Source organism: Dendrobates tinctorius, unplaced genomic scaffold, assembly GCF_039654945.1.
Source record: "Dendrobates tinctorius isolate UK_male_01 unplaced genomic scaffold, ASM3965494v1 ptg000230l, whole genome shotgun sequence".
Lineage (NCBI taxonomy): Eukaryota > Metazoa > Chordata > Amphibia > Anura > Dendrobatidae > Dendrobates > Dendrobates tinctorius.
The window spans coordinates 12,010,522-12,024,600 of NW_027361897.1; the positions used below are offsets into that span (position 1 = coordinate 12,010,522).

Here is a 14,079-nt window from a genome sequence, read left to right on the forward strand (position 1 = left end):
GAAGGAAAACCCTTCATGGATAATAAAACAAATGTAACTTGATATTCCAAGTCGTCTAGGGACTTCTGGTCTGAAGAATATTGGATTTTCCAGTACTATGCTAAAGAGAATATGGGATCTAATGCCCAATGTATGGATCTACTTGTACAGTAGTTCTGAAGTTCAAAGGGAAAGTTTGGTACCAGAGCTGTATTATCCCAAAACAACAAGTACAAACTTACTCATTTTGATTTAACATAGGCATCAAGATCTGGTCTATCTTAAGAAAAAAGGAAAAGAACGCATACATATACACAATGAACACTTTAAGGGAAGTTGTCAGAACCATTCACCCCTCTAAACAGCCACCATTGTCTTAAAGGGAACCTGTCAGACGATGCATGCTGCCCACCATTGCAGCCAGGTATATTATTCACTGAAACACTCCGGTATTTCAAAGAAAATATACTTTGAAGATCTCCCCAATTCTCTTCGCAGCGCTCCTAGAGGTGATTGACGGGTCTTTTCCTATGTACATGCAAGGAAAATTCACCTGCAATGGCGCTGAGAAAATCTGGCCGGATTTGGAGCCGGACTAATCTGGTCTTTGACTTTAGTCACCTGTCGGATCTTTAAAGTAACTGCGAGGAGCCGACTGTCAATCGACTTGACGTCTGCAGTGACGCCCCCATCGATAGAGCAGACCGGAAGAGACAGAGCTGCTCTGGAGACAAGAGGAGAAGTGAAGCATTGGAATCGCCGACTGAGCCGGCAGAGATCATCCCCATTCAGAACAGGCCCTATAAATATTTTGTGCTCCTGCATTATTTTTAAATTCATTTTATGGTTAATTGTGGCTGAAGAGTCACGGAGGCGGTTCCTCTGTCCGGAATAGTCATGCTGGCCAGCTGCATTCTGGCAGCTCCATCAGCATCCAGTGCATGTGCAGTAAAGGAAGGTATACTGGCCTTGGCTTCTGTAGATGTGCTTCATACAGCCAGAGTCGGCTTGGGTTGACTACTGGTCAGAGGGGCGCAATCAATCCAGAAACGGGGTGGTCAACATGACTGCATGGACCCATACAGCATGACTCTTCTGTGGTTAGACAGTGCAGGAACAAAACACTCACTGCACTATAAACCAATGACAACCACTCAATGGGGTAAAAGGTTCCTTTTAATAATGTAGCCAGAGTAAAGAACCAGTTCTTTGCAATCCAGTAATTTGCTGTTTTGATCTCCAAACCTCTCAGCTCCAACCAGTAGACCTGGAGCTACAGAAACTGTAAAATTCTGATAATGACGCCCCTCTTCATTCCTACGGAAGTTATGAAAGCGTGAGCATCACAGCTCATCTGCTCTCGGATGTTTCTGCAGCTTCATCTCAAGTGGTCTGATCTGGACAAAGATATTTCTGTCTTAGCCATGAAGGGCTGACAAGGTAATAACTCTTCCTACACTAAACCACACTAGATGTTAATGGATGTATATGGATTATTACGAAATATGACTGATGTGTGAAAATAGAGGAGCGATACTAACCTAGAATTCCCTACTTTAAAAAAGCTTTTCTTTTCATATTTATGTTTAGCTAATGCCATTTGACCAGCTACAGCCTTGTCCACTGTGTAATAATCATGGTATGACATGGATAGGCTGTGGTATAATTCCAAAGTTCACAGAGAACATCCCACACCAAATTTATCCGTAAATCCATAAATTAATATCACAGGATTAATGCGCTTCGAGCTAGCACACGCATTTCATAGTCATAGTTAAATATTCAATTGTACATTTGCATAGAGAAGTTCTGGTGTTCGTGGCTAGCTTCACAAAAGTCCACGGCCCATTTTGGTTATGGATCATTTTAACATTTCCATTTTGTACAGTGGAAGATGTTGAACGGCCAACTGAGACAGACATAGGGAGAATGGCCAATTCACAATGGTGCCTTTAGTATCTGTCACTTTTTTAATCCATCATCCTAGAATCCTGACGCTGTCGCTGACCACAGTAATTTGTACTGTACATCCACACTGCATAGTTTTCTAGGAACAACGGAAATCTCTCCTTTAGTCATTGTCTGTTAAGACCAGTTCCTAGAATGAATGAGCCAAAGTGCTCGCTAATGCTCGGTAATTGATTCCATTGGTGCCTGACCGCTTATGTGCCATACTAATCAATTAACTGTATCATATTCTGAGATCTGGAAAACTCCAGACAGACACTAACAGAGGTGCAGGAAATTGCAGTCCCGTCATTTTGAGAAACAGTGGGGTCCTTCCTCTTCTCAAGCGTCTTATTACAAAAAAAGTCTATTAATAAATCCTAATATATTTTGGTCGTCCATAAAGTTGCATGTCTATTGCTTACATATGGCAGGAGACCCCAAAAAACTTAGATATCGTAAAGTTTTTTGGCGGTGTATACAAGAAAGTAGAATATTGGCTCCTTAGAACCTGTGATGATCACGTGTGATAACACCACTTAGATTTGCTCTGTTGCTATTGCTTCAAGCAACAGAGTCCACCACCAGAATTCAGCTTTCCTCCAGAATCGCTGCTACTTCACCAAGTTTTGTCAGAGCTGCCAGGAACTCTCTCTAGCTCCTTCCTCCACCAGACTTGGTTGGACATGGGCAATATCACCAACAGTGATTGCAACACCTGACACTCTTTTATAGGTAAGAGCCAGCAATCACACCTGCTTTATAATCATGTGCAATAATGCTCACCACCACCGGGGGGCAAACTAGAACAAAAAACACCACTTAGCTTTGCTCTGTTGCTCTTGCTCCCAGCAACAGAGTCCACCACCAGAATGCAGCTTTCCTCCAGAATTGCTGCTACTTCACCAAGCTTTGTCAGAGCTGCAAGGAACTCTCTCTAGCTCCTTCCACACCAGGACTCTGACTGAGCTGCCAGGAACTCTCTCTAGCTCCTTCCTCCACCAAGGATGGTTGGAAATGACCACTATCACCAGCAGTGATTGCAACACTTGACACTCTTTTATAGGTAAGAGCCAGCAATCACACCTGCTTTATAATCATGTGCAATAATGCTCACCACCACCGGGGGCAAACTAGAACAAAAGACACCACTGTGTAATAACCTTAATGGCCATCGGGGGCAAAACCAAACTTAAACACACAGCTTAAGGAAAAAAAATGGTTACATGTGCTTTTAACTGTCACCATCCAACCTGGATCATGACAGTACCCTCCCTCAATGAGGGGCCTCTGGACACTCAAGACCGCTCCTCATCAGGGAACCACCAACAGTGGGGACGCCCAGGTCCAGAGTTCACCCCAGCAACTACCTGCACATCAGGTTTATGACAAATGAGCACCGCTGGTATTGGTAATGTATGTTCCGGAGGCACCACCCATCTCCAAAGCGCCGATCTGGGGAGCGAGAGGTGTATGGGCAAGTATGTGGGTAACTCCAGCTGGTAAGTCTCCGGGCCCTGGACAGCCGACACCAGATATGGCCCGATCACCTGAGAATTCCAGACCCGCGCAACACACTTCTACTGGATGTTTTTGGTGGCCACCCATACATGCTTGTTCACACACAGGTCCGGACCTGAACGTTTATTGCCACACATTCGTTTGTCACAATACGGTGAACTCTTTCTGGAACTGACAACAGAGGCGTCCCCCTGTGTCACCACACTCACATCCCCGCAATTCACCAAGGGAAACACCACCCTCCAATCCCTCCTATTACGAGGTCTGCGCCTCTCAGGGTTGGCCAATGGCGAGGGTTGAGCCTTGCCCCTACTCTCCTGCAGCCCCTCCACTGCTCTCATGGGAGAGGAAGGGGACGATTGTATTGAGACGACAGAGACAGTAGCCCCTAGGCAGCAGCCCTCACAAGACTGCTCCCAGCTGACTACTTCCCTAGTCTGCCAATCTAAAACCGGGTTGTGTTTTTTAGACCAAGGGGGGCCCACAACGATAGGTGCTGGATTTCCCTCCAAGACGTAGTATGACTGGGACTCATCATGATGTTCACTATGCAGCACAATGTCTTCTATGACTTGTTTTAACCCCCCCGGCTCAGTGGGACAGAGTTAATGGCCTGGACGTTTATGGGTTTGTCCGGCGTCTCACACCTCAGACCATGAGTCTGGACAAACTGAGCATCCACCAGACTGACTTCAGCTCCACTGTTCACAAGCACCGGTATGCCCACAGGTACCTCATCAACCATCACCTCTGTTGTCATAGTACCTTCTGAGGGTGAGGAGGAAATATACACTCCCAGGTCGTCTTCCTCCACACGACCCGGGGACACGGCTTCTCTGATATAACCGAAGTTTCAGCGTGAGTGCCAAGGACTAACTCATTAGTCTGCTCACTACAGGGACGTACCCCTTCACCTTGGGGAACACCAGGCAGCACCATGGGGACACCAACTCCACCCACCTGCCTGGGTACGTCCGCCTGTATAAGCCAGTCCTGCTCCCCAGCAGGGACCTCACGGCACATCCTGGCCAAAGCCGTATATGGACCCTCTAGTTGAGGCAGAGGGTAGGCCTCAGACCCATAATTCTGCTGCAGGTGCTGCTGAACCGCATCATTCAGCTCCTCACTAATCTTAGGCCCATGGCTCACCAGAGAAAAATGTTATGGTTGGTTGATAATGTGATGATCACGTGTGACTGGGCACACCGCCTCCAGCAGGGCAAATTTATGACACACGCGACCCTGGATACACCGCCTCCAGCAGGGCGAATTTAAATAATAAAACGTGCAGCCGGATACACCGCCTCCAGCAGACGAATTTCAGAATTGCACGTGAAACTGGACACACCGCCTCCAGCAGGGCGAATTTAAATAAGGGAAAACACCAGGGAAGCAATTACAATGGTGGGCCCTGCGATAGGGAATGGGGACACACTCCCCTGAGCCAGTCTCTACACTCCTAACGATCCCTAGGCCGGTTCCGCACCGGGCGCCGATCAGGAACCTAAGAACCCTAGCTTGTCCTGCACCTATCCCTTACTAGTGAAATGGACGGTGCAGAAACTAATCCCACCACTGCACTGAAACACACACAAGGGAGGTCACAAACAGGGATAACACCACTTAGCTTTGCTCTGTTGCTATTGCTCCAAGCAACAGAGTCCACCAGAATTCCGCTTTCCTCCAGAATCGCTGCTACTTCACCAAGTTTTGTCAGAGCTGCAATGAACTCTCTCTAGCTCCTTCCACACCAGGACTCTGACTGAGCTGCCAAGAACTCTCTCTAACTCCTTCTTCAACCAGACTTGGTTGGAAATGGGCAATATCACCAACAGTGATTGCAACACCTGACACTCTTTTATAGGTAAGAGCCAGCAATCACACCTGCTTTATAATCATGTGCAATAACGCTCACCACCACCGGGGGCAAACTAGAACAAAAGACACTGTGTAATAACCCTAATGGCCACCGGGGGCAAAACCAAACTTAAGCACACAGCTTAAGGAAAAAAAAAAGGTTACATGTGCTTTTAACTGTCATCATCCAACCTGGATCATGACAGAACCCATTATTGTTGACTATTGGTAATTATCTCATATGTCCTGTGCTACTTACAAAGTTTCCTTCTGTTAGTTGATTAGAAAAAGAGGTAGTGTTCGAGGTTCTGTTCCAGCCTTTGCGTAAAACATTCAACTTTATTTTTCCATAGTATAAACAGGTGTGCAGAAATAGAAGTGTAAAAGGCGACACGTTTCGAACTCAGCTCTCTCAAGTGTTGAATATACAAATGGAAAAAAACAATGATGGTTTCTTAAGCGTTTGATTATTCTTTTTTTTCCAGTATCATTTTGTATCTAACTATTTGTATGTTCAGCCCTTTACTCGCGGGGATTTGTCCACCGTAATATTTAGGGCTGATGTGAAATTTTTCCCATAAAGCTTTTTTGCCCTTGTGTTTCTGCACAAATAACTTTTTAAACTATGGATTAATAAATTTGAAGCTGGAACAGTAGTACCCCCTTTTTAATCTTACAAATTTGCATATCTGGTCAGAACAAGGCTGCTTTCTTTGAAAAACGCCTGTCCATAGGTTGTTTAGGTATTGCACCTTAGTTATATTCAATTAAACCGCTTACTGACCTGACATATATACTACATGTCAGGTGCAGGTGTATGGAGCAGGCTCAGGAGCTGCATCCGTCCCATACAGGGAAGATGGTCTCTGTGTTATACAGCTGACACCTGGTTAGACAACTGCAACTGGCGCTAACTCTGATTGCTGCTGCTTTACCACTTAAATGCTGTTGCCAGTCTTCCACAATGGCATTTAAGTGGTGTGATTGTGTGACTCGTCTACACTGGTGCCCCCGAGATGCAGGTGAGTTGCCATTGCCATTGAAGGCCCACATTGCTGACATCTTTGTACTCCCAAAAATCTGAGCAATGGACTGGGCTTCAGAGGAGATCATCATTTCTTCTACATACTGCAGTATTGCAGGTTCAAGTCCCCTAAGGGGAGTACAAATTTTATAAAAAAAATAAATAAAAATCTATTTAAAAAAAACAAACACATATTTGGTATCTCTGTGTCTGTAAAAGTACACTCTATGAAAATATAGACCCATGAGCAAAACCGCCTTAAAGATAGAGAAAAATTAAAACCCAAGAATTGCTGTATTTTTTTCTCCTCCCCCCAAAATGCATTAAAATGTAAATCAAAACATACGTAAAATGGTACCAATAAAAACGTCAGCTTGCCACACAAAAACAAACAAACATTTAAGTAGTTCCATTGACAAAAAAAAGGAAATCAAATTACGGAAAATAGTGACACAAACAATTTAGGGGGAAAACTTTAGAAATCATTAAACCACCAAAATCTGAAAAAAAAATTATAGATGTTTGGTAACTTTGTACCTACTTGAAGAATCGCGCAAAATACTTTTAACCGTAGAGTGAATGCCGTAAAAACAAAATCCCAAAAAATCAATGCTGCGACTACATTTTTTTTCACCATTTCATCCCACTTAGAATGCTTCCCATTTTCAGTACATTATATGGTGAAGTGAACAGTGTCATTTAAAAGTTGCCCTGCATAAGTCCGATACCTATAAGCTTCTATTAGATAGTGATCCGGATATGCTTCTCCCTTTTTGTAAGGCGTGGGAAAGGGAGTTCCATCAAACCTTTACAAGAGAACAATGACATAAATGTTTCCATCGCTCTCATAAATCTAATGTAGCCACTAAAGCTTAGGAAACTAGTTATAAAGTAGTATCTAGATGGTATCGTGTTCCTACGGTCTTACATAAATGGTTCCTGGGAGTATCCAACTTGTGCTGGCCATGTGGGGCCCATGTGGGTTCAATGTCGCATATATGGTTGGCATGCCTGGCCTTGGCGGCCTTCTGGGAAGGTGTTCATAAAGCGATTAAAGAAATGACGGGGCTGTCAATCCCTGAAAACCCGGAAGCAATTCTACTATTTATGTTTCCCATGCCTACGAATGCTTTTAAGAAATCGTTATTGAGGCACCTTCTTCAGGCTGCTAAGGTGGTAATTCCAAGACACTGGAAGTCTTTAGACCCACCTTTGCTGGAGGAATGGTTTGGGGAGGTGGCTAGAGTTCACCGGATGGAATCCCTGATAGCCCATACACAAGAGGCAGCCAACAAAGTGGCTGCAAAATGGTTTCATTGGGAATCATTCTTATCCTCATAAATGTACCAAAATATGCTAAGAAAATTAATACCTTATCCTCTTATGATCTTTGATATGCCGGTATCATAGTACATACTCCGTCTGCCTTAGTGATTTGTCCTCATGCTCCCTACAAACATTTCTTCTCTTTTCTCTTCTCCTTCTTGTTATTTAGTTTAACAGTTTGTCAATTGTCTTTTGCAAACTACTGTTGATACCGCGTGGCGTTGTTCGTTTTCATGTAACTAAACAATTCCCTATTTCAGTTACTGTGCCATATGGTGTGTTTGTTTGAACCTGTTGATATATTTGTTTTTGTTGTGTATTATAAAGCAATAAAAATTTTGAATGAGAAAAAAAAACCTTACCCTGCATAAATAAAGTCTTTTTATGGCTATATTGATGAAAAAAAGTTATGAAATTTGGAAAAAAGGAGAAAAATGAAAGTGCGACAATAAAAAAAAATTAAAAAATTGCTGGGTCATGGAGGGGTTAATAAAGCTGAGCTGCAATACCAGATACAACATGCAGGCACTTTTATAGTTTTTTTTAAATCTTGGAAAATCCCTTTAAATAGAACCAAAGAATATTAAAAGAGTGTGTTTCCGTGCTCCTGTTTTCATACGATACGTACAGACATGTTCTGCTGTAATTGTACTATGCACACTTTATACGCATTGTGATCATTTCTCTCTTACACGTTTGTTAGCGAGTCCAGCCCTCTGAAGACATCTTTTGGAAGAGACTGCAGGTTATTATTGGCCAGGCTCCTGTAATACAAACAGATTCACAACTTTATGCCAAGTTCATACTTAGAAATAGATTTACTTTATTACTGATTTAGGACATTCAAAATGACTATAAGCGTAAGATAAAAAAAAACGAATGTTAAATATGTGTCAGAGTAACAAGATGATTTGTCGTTTTTTTTGTCTGACAGGCATGGTTTACAATTATGGCATTAGTGCCTGTGCAGACGACGCTGCTCACAGCCTAACACCGTGCAGGACGCTTGGCATTTGCCACAGAACACCAGGATTGCCAAATTCGCCACTGGCGCCCCGTGCTCTTCACAGATGAAAGCAGGTTCACACTGAGCACATGTGACAGGCGTGACAGAGTCTGGAGATGCCGTGGAGTGCGATCTGCTGCCTGCAACATCCTTCAGCATGACCGGTTTGGCAGTGGGTCAGTAATGGTGTGGGGTGGCATTTCTTTGGAGAGGGCTGCACGGTGTTGGGCTGTGAGCGCAACCCCCATCTGTGGACGTTGGGCACTCAGACCATCATCATGGAGTCGGTTTCTAACCGTTTATGCAAACACATGCACATTTGTGGTCTGCTGGAGGTCATTTTGCAGGGCTCTGGCAGTGCTCCTCCTGTTCCTCATTGCGCAAAGGCAGAGGTAGTGGTCCTGCTGCTAGGTTGTTGCCCTCCTAGAGCCCCCTCCACGTCTCCTGGTGTACTGTCCTGTCTCCTGGTAGCGCCTCCAGCCTCTGGATTCTACGCTGACAGACAGCAAACCTTCTTGCCACAGCTCGCATTGATGTGCCATCCTGGATGAGCTGCACTACCTGAGCCATTTGAGTGGGTTGTAGAGTCCGTCTCATGCTACCACAAGTGTGAAAGCACAAGCAACATTCAAAAGTGACCAAAACATCAGCCAGAAAGCATTGGTACTGAGATGTGGTCTGTGGTCCCCACCTACAGAACCACTCCTTTATTGACGGTGTCTTGATAATTGCCAATAATTTCCATCTGTTGTCTATTCCATTTGCACAACAGCATGTGAAATTGATTGTCTGTCAATCAGTGTTGCTTCCTAAGTGGACAGTTTGATTTCACAGAAGTTTGATTTACTTGGAGTTATATTCTGTTGCTTAAGTGTTCCCTTTATTTTTTGAGCAGTGTATATATCTTTTTGCAATCCATCTTACTATTTACCATCTTCAACTAAGGGTACCTTCAGATACATTCCAATGCTGCACCTTACAAAGCAGTATGCACTTTTGAGAAGACTTATACTTCTTGACTAATTGTGGTGTAGTTTCCTCAGCTTTTTCTCTTGCTCTCTACCTGTGATTTCATCAATGGTTGTTTGTCCCTCACACATGAGCCGTCTATGTACCTCATCTCTTTAGCTGTACATTGCATGTGTTGCATTTTTGTAATTTACTCTTCAATAAAATTTGTTAATTTTTAACCTTATTATATCTGCAGCAGTCCCTTTATTTTTAAAAAGAACAACCTGTGCATTTAGGCCGCATTCACATTTCCCATAAATGCTGCAGTTTTGTTCTGCTGTATTTTTATTTGCATGTTTTCTGCAGGTGTTAGCCACAAAATATGCAATAAAATTGAATTGGAAACCCCCTGTAAATATTGGTAAGGTCACATGGTGTAGGATTTACCATACTTTACGGTATGTGTAAGGGTTATTCCCAAAAAAAAACACATATCCATAAGATCGGGGATAACTTGATCTCTAGGGTCCGGCTACATGGACCCCAGTAATATCAAGATTGGGACTCTGGAACCTCGACAAACTCTACATCTTAAGGTGTGTCTGCTTGGCCTCCACCCCATTCATTGTCTGTGGGACTGCTGAGTGCAGCACTTGGCTCATTCTATCAGTCTCATAGTCAATGAATGGGGTGGAGGCTAAGTATGAGCTCCTTCACGCCACTCTGAAGAATCACTTGTCCTAAAGTTTCGAAGCCCCGATCTCGGGATTGGGAGGGTGCCAGTGGTTGGATCCCCAGTGATCAGCAAGTTATTCCTTATACTATGGATAGAGGATTCTATATTTTTTAATAACCCTTTAATTATATATTATAATTTTACTGTAACCACCAGTAAGGAATACTTCATGCATGTATTATCAGCCAAGAAGGAGTTTTATGGATATCACCAGTGGAATGTTTATTCTGCGTAGTGAAATCAGGAAAGGTGATAAGTAACAATCCCGCCACAAATAGTAAGTACACCGAAAAAAAATATAAACGCAACACTTTTATTTTGCTCCCATTTTTCATGAGCTGAAATCAAAGATCTAAGACTTTCTCTATGTACACAAATGGCCTTTTTAGTGAGCACTTCTCCTTTACAGTATATTCTGAGATCACACGGCCATACTGAGGACATTGCCAGCCAGACCTGCTATTAATACACCGTAAGCTATTAGCGATGAAGAAACATAAGGTCTCTGACCGCAGAGAGATATCCTTTAGAGAATGGCACAGTTCCTAGACTGATAACTGGCACAACTTGGAGAAGGGGGTCATTAATAGACTTATTGTATTTATGCCAAGGGAATCCAAATATTCTTTTATCCAGCAGGGGGACCTACTGTAACACATATAGAATACTGTATATCCACCGGTATCTTATCATTCTGACCATAATGTGTAGGTGTAGACTTGACCTATAGGCCTCATTGATTTTCAATTTTTGTGTTAACCTCTTCTTGTTGAGGCCAATGAACATTTTTGCATTTTTATTTTTTTTTACTCTCCTTCCTTCAAGGGCCATAATAGTTTTATTTCTCCATCTACGTAGCAGTTCGAAGGTTTGTTGGTTTTATTTATTTTTTTTGCAGGGCGAGTTGTAGTTTTAATTGACGCCATTCAGTTTAACATACAATGTACTGGAAAAACAGGGAAAAAAAAAATCCCCAAGTGCAGTATAATGGTGAGCAAAACACAATTCCATTATTGTTATTGGCTTTTGGTTTTACTATGTTATTTGAATGGTGAAACAGGATTCTCAAGGTCATTATAATTATGGTTATTCCAAACTATTATTATTATTATTATTATTATTATTTAAGTGTGTGTGGGGGGGGTGAATAATACTTTTGTAAAAAAAAAGAATAAAATAATAATGTCTTCCCATTGATGGGCTGAGAGCTTTTTCTCTTGCATGGTGAGCTGAAGATTTTATTAATAACATTTTGACATATATTTTGTTATCTTTTTGTATAATTATTTTTGTGGATTTGCAACAAGCCTTTTGATTCTATTTTTTCTCTTTTCGACTTTCTTTATTTTGACTTTTATGAATGGGGTGATAACAAGTATGTTAATGTTTTTATTTCTATTTAAAATGTGGAAAAGGGAGGCGATTTGAATTTTTATACTTCTTTATTTCATATATTTTTAAAAGCTGTTTTTCTTTTTTTTTACTTTATTTTTTAGCCTCCTTAGGGGACCTGAGGATGTGTGCACACGTTGTGGATTCTACTGCAGATCCGCAGCAGTTTCTGCTGCGGTGTACAGTACCATTTTAGTCTATGTAAAATGAAAAACGCAGTGCACACGGTGTGAATTTTTCCGCGCAGATTTGCTGCGGTTTCAAAACCGCAGCATGTCAATTTTTTGTGCGATTCCGCAGCGGTTTGGCACCTGTCCATGACAGGTGTCAAACCGCAGGGGAAAACCACAGGCAAAACCGCTCTAAATACGCAGATAAACCGCAGGTCTTTTGACCTGCAGATTTAGACAAATCTGCGCTGAAAAATCCGCAGCAGAATCCGCAATGTGTGCGTACACCCTGAACTTGACATCATCTAATATAGATAAAATCATCATCTCAGGCCAGTTTTACATAGCTTTAATGCAGTCCGTTCAATGCATAGCATTGACAGACTGCATTAATGCTACTCACATAACGCGATCGCTGCAGTCCGCGTCTGAGAGTCCGTCACAGAATGACGGCACCTCGCCAGCGCATGCCGATTTATGGTGATGCACTCCTAATGGGAGTCAATGGCAGCGTTAACGGATTGCGTTACATCGCGTTATGCCGTGGTGTATCGCAATCTGTTAAACGGACTGCAATAACGCAGTGTGACCCAATCCTTAGAAAGCTCAGCCTTTTGTTTGACTTCATAGGAGAACAAACATGGCAAGGACAGCAGTAATCAGCAGGTCCCCCAGCTGCCATAGCACCCCACGATCATTTGTAGGGGAGGTTGTATGAGTGCAATGAGTGACGCACTCCCCAGATCTTTCGCCTTAGAAGCTGTTGTCAGAGAATAACAGCAGTGTTTAAGGGGTTAACATGAGCGATCAGATTTTTACTCCAACCCCTGCTTTTAGAGATTGTGTAACACAGCTCCTAAGGCCACTCCATGAATCGGGACCAGTACATCCAATGTTTCATTTTCTTCTATTGATCTTTAATGTATTCACCTACATTGCACAGTGAAAGGATGCTTCAGTGTCCCTGTTCGAGTCCATTTGAGCATCCCTACAGTAAAGCAAAGGTGTAGTGTACACTAGAAAATCATGTATAAACCCTTAAATATGGAAGATCTGATATAATATTACACTTTTATCCTGATTTTGCCCTTTTCACTTATGCCTCTCCTTTGTGGGGATATTAGCAATCAAAGTATTTGACAGCAAGTTAACTTATATTAAGTGGGAGTTATCAGACAGTTTTCACTGGGGAGTGTACTTCTTTTCCCTATATGATGTTGACCAATCATAGGCAGGCAGCAACACTCAAAGCAAAAAAGAACAAGCCCACAATAGCTCAGAGCAGGTTTCTCAGTGTGTGAGATGTAATCACATTTTTGTCTGTTGTGCTCAAGCAACTTGTAATCGCTCTGCAGAATAGATTATAGAATGGTTTGTAATGTGACACAGCTAAACTCAGCTGCCCTGCCACTCCCCTCACACTGACTGTGAGTCATGTTTCATAGATGACATCACACCAGCCCTTACAATCAAATACTGCACCAAAGATGGCGGGAGGTAAAAGACTTACAGGCCTCCCATCTATACGCAGGGTAATACTGATCTGGATGCTTGACCGGAATCCCACGAATTGAAATGCTCATTTCTAGTCAGCATCGTGCATCATACTGGGAGAAAAAGTACACGCCTCCAGTAAAACTATCTGATAACACCAACTTTAACTATAAAAATTCTGACTGACAGCCAACTCAACTCTGCCTAACTTCCCCATCAACAGAGCAGCAGTGAAGGAGAAGAGCTGCTCTGATGACATGGAGCAGCCTCTGTTAGCAACTACCTGCCTGTTAGCTTTTAGGCCCATAGTAAAAAAAAAAAGTCCTGGACAACCCCTTTAAAAGTCCTCTTTTGGGCCCAAGTCTCTCTAGTTGATATTTTTCATGTAATTCAGGAAAAAAATCACAGAAAAGTTACCTGAAAATGTGACTATAGCACAATTAAATATATGAATATCGGACTATAAAAAAAAATTTGCCACCTGTCTTATTAGGGCACTGTACTTTTTCACTTTTAGTATCTTGTTTCCACTACTTCTAATAAGGGAAACATTGTTACTCAATCACCCGACCTATTCATTTGCTGGACTTTCTTCCCACTTTTCTTAGTGGGCAAATGTAACAAACTTAAAGTACTGTGTTGTGTAAGCGTATCATTCTCCCACATACATAGTTTT

At 42.5% G+C, this 14,079-nt stretch overlaps 1 protein-coding gene across 2 annotated transcripts in view; it reads right to left on the reverse strand.

Moving 5' to 3' along the window:
- The window catches only part of LGI1 (leucine rich glioma inactivated 1), a 102,948-nt gene that overhangs the window by 11,934 nt on the left and 76,935 nt on the right, over positions 1-14,079 (reverse strand). For both annotated transcript variants that reach the window (XM_073555830.1, XM_073555829.1), the window contains one exon: positions 8,347-8,418. In XM_073555830.1, the coding sequence (XP_073411931.1) occupies positions 8,347-8,418 (72 nt within the window). The remainder of the gene's footprint in view (positions 1-8,346; positions 8,419-14,079) is intronic.